The sequence below is a fragment of the Episyrphus balteatus genome, chromosome 3 (assembly GCF_945859705.1).
Source record: "Episyrphus balteatus chromosome 3, idEpiBalt1.1, whole genome shotgun sequence".
In the NCBI taxonomy this organism is placed as follows: Eukaryota; Metazoa; Arthropoda; class Insecta; order Diptera; family Syrphidae; genus Episyrphus; species Episyrphus balteatus.
The window spans coordinates 74659385-74679947 of record NC_079136.1 but is presented as its reverse complement, the minus strand read 5'-3'; the positions used below and the strand labels follow the sequence as shown (position 1 = coordinate 74679947).

General features: G+C 32.3%; 1 protein-coding gene across 2 annotated transcripts in view; it reads left to right on the top strand.

The window, feature by feature from the left end:
* The window catches only part of LOC129916895 (pituitary homeobox homolog Ptx1), a 43740-nt gene extending 32789 nt beyond the window's left edge, over window positions 1-10951 (top strand). Inside the window, exons 5-6 of one of the 2 annotated variants that reach the window (XM_055997098.1) lie at window positions 3763-4016; window positions 9087-10951. In XM_055997098.1, coding sequence (XP_055853073.1) covers window positions 3763-4016; window positions 9087-9683 — 851 coding nt within the window. In that variant the 3' untranslated portion in view covers window positions 9684-10951. The remainder of the gene's footprint in view (window positions 1-3762; window positions 4017-9086) is intronic. The other variant, XM_055997097.1, reaches the window with a different exon arrangement.
* The last annotated feature ends 9612 nt before the right edge of the window (window positions 10952-20563 follow it).

The following is a 20563-nucleotide window of genomic DNA, read 5'->3' as shown; positions in this document are numbered from 1 at the left end:
GATTTACGTACACCTAAAAAAAATATTTGTATGTCATAATTTGTGTATCATAAAAACAATAATTCATTTCTATAAAAAAAACCAAAAGTCAACAAGAACAAAACAATCCTTTGAAAACAATATAAAATATAAATAATGACCCTGCCTATTATACCTATTAAGGTGTTTACTTTTCTGGGCTGAACAAAAAAGAACAGCTACAAACGTGATCATCCCTTCTTTAACTGTCTGCCTGCAGCTTGAGTGATGATTTCTACCAAAATAGGGAGTGGGCAAACATTGTTTTGTTTTGTCCACCATAGAAAAATGTAGCCCGATTTTGTGTGAATCGTGTATGTATTCTCCCTGCTTATGTCAAAACAGATCGAATTCTTTAGTGTGACAACAAATCAAAACAATTATTGGAAAAAAAAAAACAAAAAAAATACATATCTCATATTTCTGTGGCACAAAGGTATTACAGCATTAGTCACTTTTTGCAACTATTTTGGACAGCGTATTGAATGTTTGGCTTCCCATTACAAATCAATGCTTATCTAGTTCGAAATTTAAAGCAGAAACACAATCACGCTTTGCCGTCGATTTTGACAACTGCCAAAAGTTCAACCATACGAAATCTGTGTAACCTCCCACAATGACATTTTTCTTACGTACGCTTTTTTTGACAAACGTAAGGAAACGTTAGAAAGCGAGCAAAAGTTCAACCAGACTGAACAAAAAATCTGCTGTCAAATAAAAAAAAACACAGTCACTCACAAAATTATTGGGCCAGGTCTTTATCTTGATTTAATTGTGGAAAAATGAAAAAGGATATTAATGTGTTTAAAAAATGCATAAAAATTTGTTTATTCTTTAATCCTATAGTTATAAAAATAAAACCAATCAAAATAAATTGTTTTTAACAATAAAACTCAGTCTACAACATCATTAAATTATTTTTGTTTTTAATACGTAAATTGTTTTGATTTAAAATATCTCGATGTCGTTTTTTTGTGCAAAATCTATATAGAGAAATTAAAAAACACCTATAGGCTTGCAATAATTTATTTTTTTTTATTCACATTTGGCGCAATAATAATGTGGGTGACTGTAACTATGTCTGATAAATGTCAGAAAGCGAGCAAAAGTTCAGTCTGGTTGAACTTTTGCTCGCTTTCTTACGTTTCCTTACGTTTGTCAAAAAAAGCGTACGTAAGAAAAGCGTCATTGTGGGAGGTTATACAGATTTCGTATGGTTGAACTTTTGGCAGTTGTCAAAATCGACGGCAAAGCGTGATTGTGTTTCAGCTTTCAATCAGCTGTTGGAAGTCAAAGTGACAGAAGCGCGCTTTGAGGATTTCTCAACGTAACGCAATGACGCGTCTGGCAAAGTGTGATTGTGTTTCTGCTTTTAAAACGGAAACGAAAATTGAATCCGTACGAATTGAAAACGGTTGTTCTGATTTCCATTAGACTTTTTAATTGAAGAATATTGTTTTCCGGTAGCAAATTGCTACCCGGATTGAAAACGGCAAAAAATTTTCGGATTGTAGATCAGATCTTTTTTCGGATTGGGATTAAAACCAAAAGATCTCTTTGTTTTAATTTTAAATGAATTTGAAAATATACCAATTTGAATAATATGTGATAGAACAGAGTGATAGGATGCATGAGTCCGATCAAATTTAACATACTCATATTAATTGGAAAACTGATGTTCCTTAGCCTCCCCCGAAAACCATATAAATCCACAAATTAAAACTGCCAGACTTTTGAATTCGATATCGAGACGCATACAGCTAAAAATCTGGATACCAAGTTAATTACATTTTGTCTACACCTCCATTCTCAAAATTTACTGTGGACTCTCGGTCTATAATTTAAAGCAAAAATTGCGATGTTAACATCGTAATCAAGTGCTTCTTTCTACTAGTCTTAAATTTAGAATCTCTTTATTGAAAAAGTAGTGTAAAATTTAGTGTTTATGTAGTACCTAATCCATTTCTATAAATTATATTTTTTTTTTTTGCGAAAAGAACTTTAAAACCAATAATTAATTTAATATTTTGCAATCAAACACCGTAATTTTAATGGTAATGAGTAGAGTAGAGTCCCCGATTACGATGTTGACATAGCATAGTAACTTTTGCTTTAATATTTTTTTCAGTGTAGGTAAAAGTGACGACAGGCTCCCACGTTCAGCTCCGGGTGGGTTCCAGTTCAGGATACCACAGAAAATTAAGAATTTACAATATCGTAATTTTAACATCAAGAACCTTCCATTACATAAGGTACATGTTTATTTTTATTATTTTATTTTATTTTTATTTATTTTTTTATTTTAATTACGATGATTCATTGTACCTAATACTTACACGGAGAAAACAGACCACATAGAACTAAGCGGATCGCACCTTAATTTAAGCGGATTTCTGCATGGTTTTTTGCTAAGATGACTTTCACCTTAAATTAAGTTAACATCACCTTAAATTCAGGTGACAAGTCACATTAATTTCTTGAATGCGCAAACTAAAAAAAAAAAAAACTGGCAGCCACCGGGGATCGAACCTACAAGCTACAACTGTTGGGTTGCTAGACCAGTGCCTTAAAACTGTGCTATCTCACTGTTAGAAATGAGTATGATAAACTGCAAGTAAAGCTAAAGTGTGTCTATTATTTTAAAATTTTTATTTTTTGGTAGGTTTTTTTAAGATGAATTAAAATAAGATAAACTTCACATTAAATTTAACTGAGTTTTAGTGGACTCACCTTATTTTAAGAGGATATCACTTTATTTTAAGGTGATAAAATTTAATGTGCGCATCATCTTATTTTAAGGTGACACTTTTTTCTCCGTGTACATATTATTTAACGGCTACTGTATTCTTTAGCCTGCGTTACGATGTCCTTCGCATAACTAATATTATGTGCATTTTATTAAAAAAGTCGGTGTTGAGATCTTTTATTATAAATTTATTTAGAGCCCTTTTATTAGCTCGTAGGTCGAGCATTCGACTCAAGTCGTTGAATTTTATTCCCCGATTTTTTAATACAATACTTTTAGCCTTACTCACATACCCAAAGTCCTAATGAATCCCATTTGAGGTTTGGCTACCATTCATATTTTAGATATTATAACTTATAAGGCACTAGTATTTTCGTGATTTTCACACTATACAAATCTATTTCTCTTGAGAGCTTTTGAAGATATTGGGCCATATTCAATATTCATAGACACTCTCTAAGTCGGATCTGAGAAAGACTGGAGTTTATCCTATTCAAATAACATTGGATAAACCCCACTCTAAGATAAACTGGGGTCTAAATAGACTATGAATTTGCCCCATTTTAAGATGGTTTAAAAAAAATCAAAAATTACCTTAAATTTTTTTATTTCTAATTTATTTTTTTTTTGTTGAAAATAAAAATATAATTTGGAATATCTCGTTAGTTTATTGAAAAACTTTTCCTTCATTTTAACTCATTCTTTAAAAATGTATACCTAGTTAAAAAAAAAAATCAGACAATCCTGAAAGACGATTTTTCATCCCTGATGTGAAATCAATTTTTCGAGAGAAGAAAAAATACAGTTTACGACAGCCACAGATAAGAGTAGGTTCCTAAATATCTTTCAAAGTTATTCGAAATAGGGCTCATTCATGAACATAACTTAAAAGTGATTGGTTCCTCTTTTTACTCCTATGAGCGCTGGAAGAACGTGATTGATTTCACTTAGATTTCCGACAAAAAATTTAATATGCATTTTAAATTTATTTTTTTAAGGTAATCGATCAACTATTGATGCAACAATAAAAACAGAAAATTCGAGAATATTAAATCAGCATGACTCAGGCATATCAGTTAAAGATGATACCAAAAATGACAAAAAGAACAAGAGGCAGCGGCGACAAAGAACACATTTTACTTCACAACAACTACAGGAGTTAGAACATACGTTTAGTAGGAATCGTTATCCCGATATGTCCACAAGGGAAGAAATCGCAATGTGGACAAATTTAACAGAAGCCAGAGTGAGGGTAAGTACTACATACTAACAATCACGGTTGCCACTAGGGAACAAAAAAAATTCAAAAAATATGTTCTTAATTTTAATCTGTTTATGTATATCGTAAAAGGTATTTATGTTATCTATCTATATACATTAAATATAGGTTTTTTTTAAGTTTAAAATTAAAAATTTTGAAACTGTTTTTATGTAAAAAAAAATTATGTAGAAGCCCTAGATTTTGGTTTCCGTAAAAAAACAGGGCTAGTAGTTTTTTTTTCTCATATTTTTCAAAAAGTTGACATTCTAGACATAACTTTGAACACGTGCTTATTCGATACTGTTAGGTAAAGCCTAGTACTATGTACATCAGGCTTATTTTTAGCTTATATTTATACAAAATTCTCCCCAATATTTAGCTAAGCTTAAATTTATTAAATCATCATATTTTCAAACATTTTGGTGGATGAATAACGACTCTTATTAAAATAGCAGCCTATGAATACGGTGTAGTGCAATAACCCCTGCGGTAGTAAACCCTGCAGGCGTTAGGGTTATCAGCCAAATGAATAGGAAATATCCCCTGCAGGCTTTCTTTTCATTTTTAAATGGAGATTGCACCCGTGGGTGTTATAACCTCTTCTTATTTTTTTTCAATTTTAACTGGCCCACTTTTCAAAATAAAAAAAAGAGTAACGTATGTATGGGTGAAATTCTGCCGCCCTGCAAACCCCCCCTGTTTGTGTAAACTTTATAAAATTTGGGATATGTCCAAAGTTGGGAATATGCAAAATAACTTCATTAATTTTGTGTTAAGGACCACCCTAAAATACATACATATTTGAAAAGTAAATACAAAATTAATCCTAAGAAAAATTGTTATCAAGAAAAAATTAAAAGTTTTCAAAAAAACTTAAATTTTGAAAAAAAGATTTTTATACCATTTTTGGATATTTTTCCTAATTTTGAAATTTTTTTTGTTTTTCTTTGGTTTATCTATAATTTAAACGATATTTATCAATAAAATGTTCAAATAAACTCAAAAAAAATTGATTTTGCTCATAAAAAAGTAACAAGAAGTAAGTCATTTAGAACTGCAGAAATATGGTGTTTTACTTCATCTCAAATGTTCAAACCTTCACAACAGAAAAGCTGCTTGATGAATAAGTCTGAAACTTTGCATATTAATTCCAGGTATATTAAGCTTCAATAATTAAGCCTCAGTTTAATCTTTTCACCCATAGAAATTAAATAGCGGTACATTTTCTAAAAAACCGTAAAAATGCCTATTTTGATAGCTTTCCTAAATTAATCTCAAAAATAAGAAAACATTTTTTTTTACAAAACAAACTTATTTTCTTTGTAGAGAATTGAATGAAGTTTTTAAATGTGTCCTTAAATTTTCTGTTTAGTGATCCGTTGTTGAGATATTGACAGTCAAAGTCAAAAGTATGGTTTTTGGTTTGATGACTGATATTGCAGTGTAAAAAAATCGTAGATGTTTGAAACAAAAGGAATTCTAAAGCCAAATAAAAAGCCTTTCTAAAAATAATAATCATTTTATCAGAAAAAATTTTCCCACTTCCTTACGAGAGAAGTAAAAACATAAAAAAATTAGAAAATTTTGGTTTTTGAACATTTGCAACAATTTTGCTATTTTACCGTTAGAAATAAAATAATTTAATATTTAATCCTACAACTAGAAGAATAGAGCTTTCACATCCTTTTTATTTTATCACGATGCGGTCATTTTTTACTGAGATACAGCCTATCGAAAATCACTAAAAAAATCACGATTTTTTTTTGTTCCCTTAATTTTTTGGGCTAGTGTATTATTTTTTTTTAAAAAGAAATCCTAAGAAAAAAATTGCCATTATATACCTAAATAGTATAATTTATAATCAAATTTTTTCAAATAAAAAAAAATCCACATTCACATTGATATGAATATCCGAAAATGTATCAAAACTAATTGATGCCCACAAATTTATTATTTGTTTGCGATTCACATTAATGACCACAATATGCACTTTTTGTGCTCCGAATCACACCCTTTTAGCAAAAAGGTCTATTTCTCAATATTATCATCATGATGTTGCTATATGGCAACAAATCAAGAACGCGAACATATTTAATTTTATTGACACATGTTTTTAATAATAGTTTGTGGTTAGATATTTCAAAACCCATCTGCATTATTTTCTTTTATTTCTTCAATCTTAATACAACAAAACCGTAGGGGTACAATTACATGTATTGCTTTATGGTCCATTATATGTATATTGTTATTTTGTATTCAAAAGACAAAACTACAATAGATTATCATACGATGGTAATTTGTCAACCCCAACTGAAAATGCTGGGAGTTGTTGCTGCAAACATCTGTGAATTTTCAGAGGGGTGGAAATTACTGAAAATGCATAAATGCTAAACGTCAATATATTTTCTCTGAGGAAGATAAGGGTTAAGCCAAAATGATGTGAATTAGGGAGAGAAAAAACAAACGAAAATAAAGTTGTGGAAGGGAAAATTTAATCATAAAGCGCTGCTATCCTACATACAATAAAGCACTTTCCTTGTTGCTTTTTTTGTCTCGTATAGTAATTGGTGTATCAACTTTGGCCAAAGTCCTAATTGTATAATTTGGTTTTGCTTGAATCGCATCAATCAAGTGGCGAAAACGATTTACATCTTATAATTTCATAATAAGGCCAGTTGTATGCATTTCCATTAAGTTCATTTACATTAATCGACTTGGAAAAGAACAACAAAATAAATTAGATACTTTATTATAGAAGAATGATTTTGACGAAAAAGTGCGGATCTTTATTCTTAATTGCAAAATGGCCTAATCTGGATCAGTCGTAATAGATATAGGTATCTAATAATTTTATTAGAAAGTGTTGTAACACTATTATATTTTTGTGGCTACAATTAGGAAGTGCATTTCACTTATTGTATAGATAACATAAAAATACCTTCCTATTATATGCGAGCGACCGTATTATTTTAAGTTGGCCACCCACTGCAGAAACGTTTTACTCATCGAGCTAAAAATTTCATTTTGTAAGTGAACAAATAAGCGAAGTTATGAAAACCACATAATCCACATGATCCTATTTATTTTCATATAAAGTTGACTTTTAGTGTTATACATATATTTGCCAACTATGTTTATGAAAATAAATAGAAAAGATGTAAAAAAATGTGCTAACTTAAACAAAAAATCCCAGAAATTGCTTAAAAATCGCATAAAAGTGTTTTTTACTACTTTGGTCCTTTTTGGACTTTGTTTTAAATTTTTTAATTTTTAATTTCATTGAATATAAACAGTTCTACATAAATCTAACTGCGAACATCTTTTAAACATCAATTGAGTTAAATTAATATAGCTAATATTCCTTTAAAAAAAAAGTTCTATAAACGCTTATTCTGTCCGACATTTTGGAACCACCACTTTGAAAAAATAAAAGTTGGAAGATTTTTCGTTTTTCTCATACTAAAATGCTTCAGTATCCTAAATTTCATGACTTTTCTTAAAAAAATGGCCGCTTAAATGATGTTTGACGTCATAAAGTACCAAATGCACCACGCACAGTGGAGCGAGGAGAATGATAAATAGTCAAATTCCTCTTGACCGACACATTTTTAAACCTTTAACGTGTGTCAACTTCATTTTTACTTCAAATTTGCTGAAAATAATAATTTATCAAATAGTCTATAACAATTTTAAAAATAAATCGTAAAAATAGGAATTTTGCCATATTTCGGCAAATTTCCAAACGCTGTGCGACCGGAAGTCCCTACTGAATTTTAACAATTTTTTTTGTTCTACTTAATATTTAGCGCATATAAGAGTTGTCCAAAGCTTTTTAATTTAAAAAAAAAAGGTATTAGGGTGGTTAATTTTTTTTTGTAAAAATACCATTTTTAAAATTTTTTACCAGCTTTAGAGCCGATGCGCGGGCAGAAGATATTATTTAACTGATTTTGATAATATTTTAAGCCCTTCTTAGTCTTTACCCTTCACAATTTTTCCGCGCTATTACGATTTGAAATTTGAGAAAAACTCAAAAACGACCCACCTTATTATATAGCAATAAATTATAAATGCATGTATCTTTTATTTTTGAAAATTTTGCTTGTAGTCCTAAAATTAGCAAGCAGAATTTCGCTCAAGCATAGGCAAATTAATAAAACTAAATGCTTTTCGCGCATGCGCCTGACAGTATTCAAAATTAGGCAAGGGCTCAAAGCAGCCCTCAAAGGCAGGCCCGGTCCTGTACAAACTTTAGCTTTGGCGCCTCTTATTTTAAGGAATTCATTTCATAAGTAATTTCCACATTACCCATTAGGTAGACTTTTTAAAATGCTTTTTTTTTATATGAAAAAAATGGTGTTGTAGCCTTGGCTAATCTTGGCCAAGCGAACCACGTATTTTCACGAACCCTAATTTTAAAAACGTAAACAAAAATTGGTAGTTCAATCCAGAGAGCTCACATCCAAAATCCTTAAAATGAAAAAATAAAAAAGAATTTGCAATTTTGATCCACCCCAAAGAGGCTGTTTTTTCCCGAGAATTATACATAGCAACCCCTCGATGATGAATTGGAATTCTCAATAACACTAACTTTGATTTGTTAGTGCTGTTGAAGGCTAACCAAGTATTTTATAATGAATAAATTAGCACAAAAACAAGAAACATACTGTTTAATTTTTGTGTGTGATGAAAATAAATTAGTTTTTATAATGGAATACATTTTATTTACATATTTTAATGGTTATTATTATAGTATTCAATTAATAAAAACGTGTAATATGTTATAAAATTCCTTGATTAGCAATTATAAAAAATATAATTAAAATTGTTAATTCAATTAATTCCGAATACATTACTATTTTCAATTACATGCAATTAGAATTTGAGCTTTTAGGTACATATAGAATTACACGTAATGAACTAATTTTTCAATTACAATAACGTGTAGTTATTATTGAAAAGATACAATTAGTAATTACATTTAATTGAAATTAATAAATATTTAAAAGGAACCATAATTTCTCAAAACTAATGTAAGTATGTTGTTTTTATATTTTACAGGTGTGGTTCAAGAACAGACGAGCAAAATGGCGTAAACGCGAACGAAATGCAATGAATGCTGCAGTGGCCGCAGCTGATTTTAAAAGTGGATTTGGAACGCAGTTCATACAGCCATTTGCAGATGACTCATTGTATTCTTCATATTCCCCTTATAACAATTGGACAAAAGTTCCTTCACCTCTTGGAACAAAACCATTTCCATGGCCTGTCAATCCATTAGGATCAGTTGTTTCAAGTAGTCACCATCAAAATTCCATGAACTGTTTTAATGCATCTGCATCAAGTGTGGCTGTTAGTATGAACACAGGTTCAATGATTCCAAACGGAATGGGATCTTCATTAACTTCTAGTTCAGCATCAGCAGTTGTAGGTCCGCCATGCCACTATACGGCACCTAGTAATCCATATATGTATCATCATAGAGCAACAACGGAACCATGTGCTGCTATGAGCTCCAGCATTGCTACACTCCGATTAAAAGCCAAACAGCACGCATCGGGATTTTCCAGTCCGTATTCTGTTTCGTCGACAGTTTCAAGATCCAATTCAACTGGTTTATCTGCCTGCCAATATACGGGAATAACGGACGTAGTCTGAGAAAACGCCCTCGGGGCATTTTTAAATCAACATCATTTGCATCATCACTTTCACCCCAACAACAACACTAGCAACAATTTAAATCTTTCCTTATCACAAACATCACCGCATGGCGATCACGACAATGTGATAGAAATTATTGCCAATGATACAAATGACGATCTCGAGACTGTTACGGACTAGTTTTTTTTTTTTTTAGTTTCAAGTTAATACGCTATTGAATACATACATCGCAAAATAAAAAAAGAAGAAAGGAACAATTGCGTTTAAGGGTTTTATTATTTATTAATTATATTACATTTGTTTAAGCCACAAAAATTGCTTTTGGATTAACCTTTCTTTCACACTGGTATCTTTTCAGCATTTTAAATTTGACTAGAAAACTATAGCGGATAAGGGGTTATAATTGGGCGCCATATAAAAGAACATTTGAAATTTAAAGCGAGGTAAACATAATTCATCAATACAATTGCTACAAACTTTATCTTTTATAAATATTATTTGATCAAAAAGGAAATAATTTAAATGGCAAACAAAAATTTAAGAACATGTAAAAAATAATAATAATATAATTTTAAGTATTTAAGGTTAAGAATGTGGTTATCCCGTTACAAAGAAAAAAAAATTAAAAACAAAAAAATCAATAAATAACTGTTTTGATATTAAAGCGCTACATTTTACACAACATTGTGACTGAAATTCTCTTGTAATTATAATTATATCAACATGTGTCGGGTGCCATCTCTTAACTACGGGCAAGTGCAAGGAAGTGTGTTTGAGTAAAAAACACTAAAAACATTTTTTAGGCAAATGTATACCTAATATTTTGTTGAGCTAAATATTAAATTTTGGTTCTTTATTTACATATTAAAAAATTAAAATTACCTAAGATTTTAAGGCTAAATTAATTCAGGTAAATTTTCTAAGGGATAGATTTTTTTGTAATTTTTTATTTCAAACTTTTGATTGTTTTTATTAAAAGGTAATTGTTTTTAATTTATATTACAGTACAAAGATTGTTCACTTTGGCTAAATCGGATAGAATACCTCGGATACCCGTATTTGCAATACTTTTTTGAAGGGCACAAATGACTATTTTTATCCATTAATAACTTAATATTGGAACAAACTTTGTGGCTACTATTGCAACTTATTTTATGGTAAAAATCCGAAAAAATGTTTGAACGCCAACTTATTTTTCAATTGTGAGACCAAGATAAGTGAAATACACAAAAGGATTAAGACAAACTTAGTTAGAATAAAAAAATTAAGAAATTAAAATGGAAACAAAAATAAAAACCAAACCAAATTTAGGCCCGGTGTACATGTGTTTTTTTAATGTTTTTTGATTCTTTTTTAGTGATCATACACAAGTGTGGTGACGCTGCGTCAATCTACTGATCTTGCGGGGATTTAGGAACCTGCGAGTCATATTCCCCGAAGCGTCACCGCACACAATTTAACTGTTGTCGTTTTCGATTGGTCGTCCGGAATGCTTCTGGATGCTTTTGAAAGTGTTTTATTTTCCTCGGATGACAGTTCTTCTTCTGGAAAGAAGAGACATTTTCTTCTGGATTTGAAATCAGAAACAGAAGCACTCACACATTCATACTATTTACGTCAAATTTGACACTTCTTGTTTTGTTAGCTTTTTGATGCGATTGATTGTAAAAATATATAATTTTATTAAATAAACTCTTGAAAAGTTTCAAAAAATGAATATGAATATTAATAATGTGATTATAAATATTCCTACAATCATTGGCTGTGTTCCTTTGGGCTCAGCAAAGTACTTTTTAGTACTTCTGAATCCATTCAAAGACGTTTTTTCTATAGAAGAAATAAAAATGACATATACAAAGAAGAAATGAAACTTCAAACTGAATAGAATTATGTTTGTCTGCATTTTTGACGTTCGGGATCGGAGAGCTCTTCCGGATTGCCAATTGAAAACGACATGTGAGTTATGTAATGAAGACTTTTCATGAGTCGATTTTTGCCGTGCGGCGAAGCTTTTCGACTCGTGTGAACGTTAGTCACAGCCGCAGGCGACTAAAGTGACATTCCCCATAGAAAATAATAGTCGACCGACATATTGTGCGGCTAAAATCGACTCGTGAAAAGTCGGCATTAGGATTTATATCCTGTGTAAAAATTCTTTTTAGCATTCAGAAAAGGGAAAATGTAAAACAAAATCTAATTAATGGGCGTTGTGTATAGTTCGACGAGATTTCGCAATCTTGATAGTAAAATTCGATGTTATCGTTGGGTGTGAAAAAATCTATAGGCTCACTAATTCTATCGTAATTCTATCCTTAGGGTCTTAATATTAATTTGTGGTCATCGTCAACCTTAGTTGACTAAGGTTTAATTTTCTTAAGCAGCCATTTTTAAAGAGAACCTGACTTGGTTTCTCTGCATCTTTGGAATGTTTTATATGAAAAAAAGGTCCTGTGGGAGGGTCTCAGCAACCATAGTATATGACCCTAGGAAACGGAGCTGCAGTTTTCAAAATTCTCCACACGTTCATCCTCGACGGACACTAAGTTCGGTATTCATAATAATGTTACTGCTAATGAGTAGTCTCCACCACTCTTAAGGTTTTACCATAGGCTAATAATTTTGGGGGAAAAAATAGTTTTTGCCGTTATTCCGTGAAAAATCATTTTAGAAATCCAATATTTTGCACACGTACTTATGTAAATCAATCTCATCTACCTATTAGTTTTTTAAGTTTCTTGAGCGATCTTTCAAAAATTCATAAAAATAAAAAACATTCAAAAATGATCCTATAAATACATATTTGTTTTTCAAATCACCATGTTTCAAAAATAGACCCCTTCCTTTTTCTTTGTCTTTGTCATTGTTTTTCGATTGATTGTTATAATTCATATTTCTTCAACACTTAAAACAAATTTATCCAACGGATAAAAAAATCTTTCCCCGACATATAGAAAACAAATTAAGTTTACCATGTCATTTTACCCTCATTTACCCTATTTAATGATTGATTTTTTAGAAATCCTTTCTTAGTATTCACTTTCAGGATTTATCCTCTAAAAAATAAGCTATAGCAGATTTTTTCTTAAGTTGGACTTGGCCTCTAAGATGAGATTGGAGTCTTTACCACACTGCTAACGGGAAGTGGAACATGGGAATGAGTCATGCTTTTTCGTGTATGCAGCCGAGAATCATGGATTAATAACGTTATCACGTCAAACAAAATCATCTGGAACTTTCTTTCTCAATCATTGGAATCGTATTATTCTGAACAATACTACTAGTTGTAACAGTTTTTTGAAAACAAAACAAATCAATAGGGGTATTCACGATCCGGTGTAACAAAAAAGTGTAAAAATGCAAAATTTTGTTTTTTACTACTACAACTTCTTCTTCTTCCTTTTTCTCGGCGCTGTTATGATCTCGATGTCGAGGGGATCATAACTATCCCACGTAACTGCTTCACACTAGTGATCCGCCTGTGGGGTTCGCCGGGTTGACCTCAGAAATCGGCGGCAAGCCTCCCGGTTTTGTATTGTTCCATTTCTAAGGCCAACTGAATGCTGGTGGTTTTGCATTTGCTTGTACCAGGAGTTTTTAGGCCTACCTTTCTTTCTATTTCGTGTTGGAACGTTGTATGATATTGCTTTTTTGACGGGGTTCTCAGGATCTCTCCTTTGAACATGGCAATACCAACTGAGTCGGTCGTGTTCAATTTTTTGGGAGATGGTGTTTTTAACATGAAGGCTTCCTCGGATCTTCGTACTTCTAATTCTATTTTTTATATTTTTATATTTTATATTTTTTACTACTACAACTACAATAGACAAATTTTGCACCATTTTTTTTTATTTTTGCAATACGGTTGGGGTATAGCAAAAGTGTAAAAGTGTAAAAAAATTGTAGTCTGTATATTTGGTTATTTTATTTTAAGAAAATGTTACACTTTTGCACTTTTACAACGATACAAGACCATTTGCATCGAATCGTGAATACCCCTAATATGCTGTACTTTAAAAGTACGAAGGCAAGCTGTTTTTACCCTTTATTAAATCGATTTTAATTTTTGATATTTATTTTGTTTGTTGTTGTGAAAAGATGTCAGTGCAATAAAAGGATCAACGTATCATTGGTTTTTAATTTTTTTTTTAAGCCAAGTAAGCAGCTGAAGCGAAACGATAAATTAAATCTCCACAGTCGACAGCGAAAATACTAACGAAAAATATCGAGTTTTTCGTTTCACTTCAGCAGCATAATAGGCTCTAACTAGAATAGTTCTCTTCCGTATCTTTTGTATTTAAAATGTGATTTAATTAATCGGAATTCTAAAAAATTAAGAAAATGGAAAATAGCATATAATTTTGATGCAATTTTGAGAGACAATAATGTGTCATTCAATTACGGTTAAATTTAGCCCACATTGTAAGATCACGACGATAATATTGAATTAATTGTAACTTAAAAAATAATTTGTATAGTAAACATGAGAAAATAAAATTTTAAATAAACAATATAAAAAAAAAACTGATTGTAGAAAGTATTGTTATTTATTTAACTGTTCATAAAAAATAAAATGCATTATACCTACTTACTAATTAACTCCAAGAAATTAATTCAAGATAGGGTAAGTTGCAGTTAAAACAATGGATTTTCAAAGATGCAAAGTACATAAAAATACAGGTCCTTTTTCTTTCAAACCTTTGGCATTACGAAGACTTGCTACCTTTTTAAATATTAGCGGTATTTATGAAACGGTGTAAACTCTGGGTTAACAAAATTTTGACACATTTCCCATTTTACCTCGTTTCCTGGGTTTAACAAGAGCTTACACCGTTTCATGAATACCTTGAATCCTTGAATAATAAAGCAAAAATGAATAAATTTTCAAGGGACCTAGTATGTTTTGTAAGGCTTATTGAAACATCATATCGTTGCTTAAGAAAATCGACAATCACTACAGTGTCGATGACGAAGCCAACCCCGCACTAAGGCAGACTGCACCATTCATCAATATTGAAGATAAAGGCCAACATTTCCATCCCCCCGACCTGGGCCTATGTACAACAAAGTTACTAGGGCTGACGGCCTTGTCGCCGAGTAAAGTAAAGCAGCATGAGATGATCATTTTGGGACTATGCATCAATTCACGTGTGGAATATGATGGCAGGAAAGGATGCCCACAGAATAAAATCTCAGCATTGTACCTATGCCCGTTCTTTAAGAAAGCAAACCCTTTGAACTGTTTCAACTAGCCTCAAACTCACCTATAAGATTCCAAATATTATAGGTGAGTTACTACTAGTAGTTTACTAGCGATTTTCAATGGAAAGCACTTTCAACAAATTCAATACAAATCGTTTCTAATCGGGAAGAAGAACATGAGTAGATGATAGTTCTAGATTAATAAAAACATCTACTAGTAGTAGACTCCAATAGAACACGGCTAATTTTAAGGCCCTTTTCAAAAAATACCATTTTTTCATATGTTTTCTTTTTATTGCATTGTTTTGATTCTTAATAGGTGTGTTTTTTATTACAACCGGTCTTAACTAGACAAAAAAAACGCAGTCTGGGCTTAGCAATTCACATGTTAAATACAACAACACCTTAGCCCCTTGGGCTTAGTTGTTTAGCCCGGTGATTTCTCTGGGCTTAACTTTTTGAAGAGTTTTAAATCTGTGCTACCAAACTAATTTTTTCATAAATTGTTTAGAATTTGTTTAAAAACGTGAAAACTCACGTTTGGAAGGACAAAATGTATTAAAATAGTTTTGCTAGCATACATTTTTGAATCTCTTTGTAAAACATACATGAAAAATACAAGAAAATGACGAAAGCGAAAAATATGACAACTCTAAATGTTTGTTGTGTCTGCTGTTTTCGGAACATTCAATATACAGTGCTGCCAAGATTTCAGGTTAAGCCCCGAGGCGTTTTTTTTGTCCAGTTAAGACCGGTGGTAATAAAAAACACACCTAATGATAATGGATATGGAAACCTTCATGTAAAATTGGGTTCCTCTACCATATATTTTAAAGGTTTTTCTGTAATAAGTCTGAAACTGTTATAATAATATGAGTTGACAGATGAAAAATAATTATAATTTTTTTCAGAGACACTAATGTGAGACAAAACATGTATGCAATGTTTCTCAAAATTTTGTTCCTCTACCATAACCTTTAGATGTTTTACATTAGTAAGTTTGCAACTGTTATAATAATATGGGTTGACAGATGAAAAATAGGTATAACTTTTTTCAGAGACGTCAGATTGAAGTGATTTTAAATTTTTTGGAATGAGTATTATATTAGCATTTATTCCGAAGTTAAACTCTTATTTGACTGGGTTCTATTCAACCAAGAAAGAAACCAAGCTCAGAAAAGACACTCCGACCTCAAAACGCGAAAAACGAGGTTGCACTCACACACTTGCAACTTTTTGTGTATGAACACAAAGTTGAAGGAGAAATCGTATTGAAAATACAAATACATATGCAATCGGCTTCGCGGTGATTATAATATCCATACTAATTTGAGCCGCCGTGGGACCCGTTTCGTAGTCGAGGTCGGACTCACGTCGGAGCCGATTCGGCCCGACGTCGGCCTCGTTGGCTTGAAGGGTTATTAACGTTTTATGAGGTTCCCTCACTGATCCCTATAATATACTGACTCCTTTGATTTTTTGACGAAGTACACTTACAACTGTCCATCTCTTTCTATATAAAAAGTCAGAGAGTTAAAACATTTCAAGCAAACGAGTCCGACCTCGGTCCGAATCCGCTCCGCCTCAGGCGGAGCTTAGTCCGACTTCGACTACGAAACGGGTCCGAAGGCGGCTAAAATTAGTATGGAAATTAAAATCACCGCAGAGCCGATTTTATATGTATTGGTTTTTTCACCACGATTTCCCCTTAGACTTTGTAATCATACACAAAAAGTTGCAAGTGTGTGAGTGCAACCCAACTATAATAGACATGAACACCCTTCAAGCAAACAGGTCCGACCTCGGTCCGAATCCGCTCCGCCTGAGGCGGAGCTGAGTCCGACTTCGGATCAGAAACTGGTCCGAAGGCGGCTCAAATTAGTATGGAAATTATAATCACCGCGAAGTCGATTGCATATGTATTGGTGTGGTGAAAATCTCCATTCCGAGAAAACGGAGCCGAAGGCGGACCTGAGTCGGAGCAGCGAAAACCTACCAGAAAGAGGAATTAAAAAGGGATGACGTATCGCATTTGCGACCAAAAAAAGAACAAGATTTATTTTTTTTTCACTGAAACTGTTTTATTTTTTATTTTATTTTGGCAAACGAAATTTTCACAATAAATACAATATAAAATCCAATACATTTTTTTTCATTTTATTTCATTTGATGCTGCTGCTGTTGTTGGTGTTTTTTTTAGATACCCAATCGCATGTTTCACCTTCTAGATTTTTCTTCATCATTAGAGATTACATCTACAACACAAGAAGAAACAACATTTTAACCCAAACACTTTGAGCGATATATACAACATACCTTTTTTTGTTTCCATATTGTTTATAATTTGATATTGTTTATAATTATACTAATATTATAATAACAACGACACGAGACACGACGCGACGCGACTATACACTTCAACGAAACATAACAAAATGACGCTTTTGCTCTTGTTGGCTATGTCTGTTTCACTTTCTCACTTTCCCGATTCTCGTTCGACTTTGTGTTCATACACAAAAAGTTGCAAGTGTGTGAGTGCAACCCCGCTTTTCTCCGTCGGAGGTCGGACTGTCTTTTCTGGACTCCGTTTTCTTGCTTGAAGGGCACGCATGGGCTTATGTCAAAATGTCATGAGTGTGTTTTCGAACATACACAGTTCTTATGGGATAGCCATAATGCGTATATGCGCGCTTCGTTAACTTTCGTTAAGCATATGCCGTGCACTCTGAACGGCACATGAGTAAATTTCTTAGAATAAAATGTGAACAACATGGATGCAAGGGAGATGGAAATATTAAATAAATTTTCACTTAATAAAAATGTGATAAAAGAATTGTGAATTGAATAAAAACAATTTTAAAAATATTTTTGTGTAAATTCAATGCGTTTTTTTTACAAAAATTATGGAAAACAAAAATGTAAATTGTGACAGAAGGCTATGCGCGCGTATGTTCATTATGGCTACTCCTCATGTTTTCAGAAACAAGAAGCAGTTCGTTCGATTTTGACATAAGCCCATGTGCGCATATGCCTATTATAGTTGGGCTTATCACACCGGTTAAAGAGTAGTTAATGCTAGTCTGAAGCCATATAAACGTAAAATAGTTTGATCATCTTCGTAGGCTATAGGTCTGATTTTAATAGTCAGCTATTACACGAAGCCGCAAGAGGCTTGACTCTTTTTTCGAATTTTCTTTTGATAATCATTCTGTGAGGCGAGTACTATTACGCGACGCCTCTTGACTCAAGTTTGACATTTCTCTTTTGATTTAAAATTTTTTGTTGTTGTATTGCACCGAGAAGCAAAAAAACTGAAATTTTTAATTCTGTTATAAACTATTGAACTGTTATACTTAACGGGTGCACATCTTTTATATTGGTCATGAAATAAAGAAGAATCCATATAAACGTAGTTAAACTTTTAATTCGTTTATAAACTTTTTAACTGTTATACTAAACGTGAGAACATCTTTCATATTGCTCACGAAATAAGGAAGAATCCATATAAACGTAGGTTAACTTTTTATTCTGTTATAAACTATTTAACTGTTATACTAAACTTGGGAACATCTTTTATATTGGTCACGAAATAAGGAAGGATTCATATAAACGTATTTAAATTTTTAATTCTGTTATAAACTATTAAACTTTTATACTAAACGTCAGCACATCTTTTATATTGCTCACGAAATAAGGAAGAATCCGTATAAACGTAGTTAAACTTTTAATTCTGTTATAAACTATTAAACTGTTATACTAAACGTCCCCTTCAAGCAAGAAAACCGAGCTCAAAAAAGACACTCCGACCTCAAAACGCGAAATACGAGTTAAAACGAGGTTGCACTCACACATTTGCACTTTTTTGTGTATGAACACAAAAGTCGAAGGAGAAGTGTGGTGAAAAGTGCGAAAAAGAGAACAGACGAAAGAAAGACAAAGGCAAGAAAATGACAAAGCGCCATTTTGATATTTATTTGTTATTTGTTGCAGTTCCTCTCGTTAGCGTGTCTTGCTCGTGACTCGTCAAAAATATTAATAATAATATAATTAATATTAATTGGAATAAAAAAAGGTATGCATTGCTGAAATGTAGCTTAGCAATTTTCTAACCAATAATTAATTTTGGTCTCAAATGCGAAACGTCATTCTTTTTTTTTGTTCCTTTTTCTGGTAGGTTTTCGCTGCTCCGACTCGGGTACTGCTTCAACTCCGTTTTCTCGGAGTGGAGATTTTCACAACACCAATACATATGCAATCGGCTCCGCGGTGATTATAATTTCCATACAAATTTTAGCCGCCGTTTCGTAGTCGAGGTCGGACTGACTTTGGAGCCGATTCGGAGCGAGGTTGGACTCGTTTATTTGAAGGGTTTTTATATGATTTTTCCAAAGATTTAACAGTCGAAAATTTACGGTTCAGAGTTTTACGTTGTATTTTTTTGCTTTCCATAGATGAAACATTCAAGTATGCCTACTCAATATTAATATTTATTAATATTATATTAATATAAAGGAAAAAAGAAAAGTCATTGGATGCTGAGTGTTGTTTTTTGTAATGCATTCAAACATCGGCAAACTATACCAAGACTAGAAACTGAGCTGTCAAATGACGTTTGCCTACAAGCTGCAAGGTGTGGTGAATGTCGTGAATCTATTAATAGGTGTGTTTTTTTATTACAACCGGTCTTAACTAGACAAAAAAAACGCAGTCTGGGCTTAGCAATTCACATGTTAAATACAACAACACCTTAGCCCCTTGGGCTTAGTTGTTTAGCCCGGTGATTTCTCTGGGCTTAACTTTTTGAAGAGTTTTAAATCTGTGCTACCAAACTAATTTTTTCATAAATTGTTTAGAATTTGTTTAAAAACGTGAAAACTCACGTTTGGAAGGACAAAATGTATTAAAATAGTTTTGCTAGCATACATTTTTGAATCTCTTTGTAAAACATACATGAAAAATACAAGAAAATGACGAAAGCGAAAAATATGACAACTCTAAATGTTTGTTGTGTCTGCTGTTTTCGGAACATTCAATATACAGTGCTGCCAAGATTTCAGGTTAAGCCACGAGGCGTTTTTTTTGTCCAGTTAAGACCGGTGGTAATAAAAAACACACCTAATATGTGCGTGTAAGTCAGCTATTACATGAAGCCTCAAGAGGCGCGACTCTTTTTAAACATTATGAGTGCAAAAGAGAAAAAGATGAAAGAAAAAATTATCCGAAATGAGAGTCGTGGGTCGTGAGTCCGAGACTCTTTTTTGACGTTTCTTTTTCCAATTTTTCTTTTTTCAACTTTCCCTCTCATTTTAAATCAAAAGAGAAATGTCAAATTTGAGTCCTTGACTCAAGAGTCAAACCAGAACCATAATTGGCCGATGGAGTCGGAAGCTACTGTCAATTGTTGTTGTTTTCTTTGTATTTTCGACAAGTTTTCATCCGTCGAGTGCGGTTGCGAGCGCTGTTCCCCTCCGTTTCCATCCGACGATCCGACAATTATATCAAGCCTCTTGAGGCTTCGTATATATAGATTCATTCACCACACCTCGCAGCTTGTAGGCAAACGTCATTTGACAACTCAGTTTCCAGTGTTGGTATAGTTTGTCGATGAAATAAAGGTCTGTGTGCCTAAAACAGAAGTATTTCTTCTACTCAGCAGCTTAATTTGAGAGTTCAAAAAC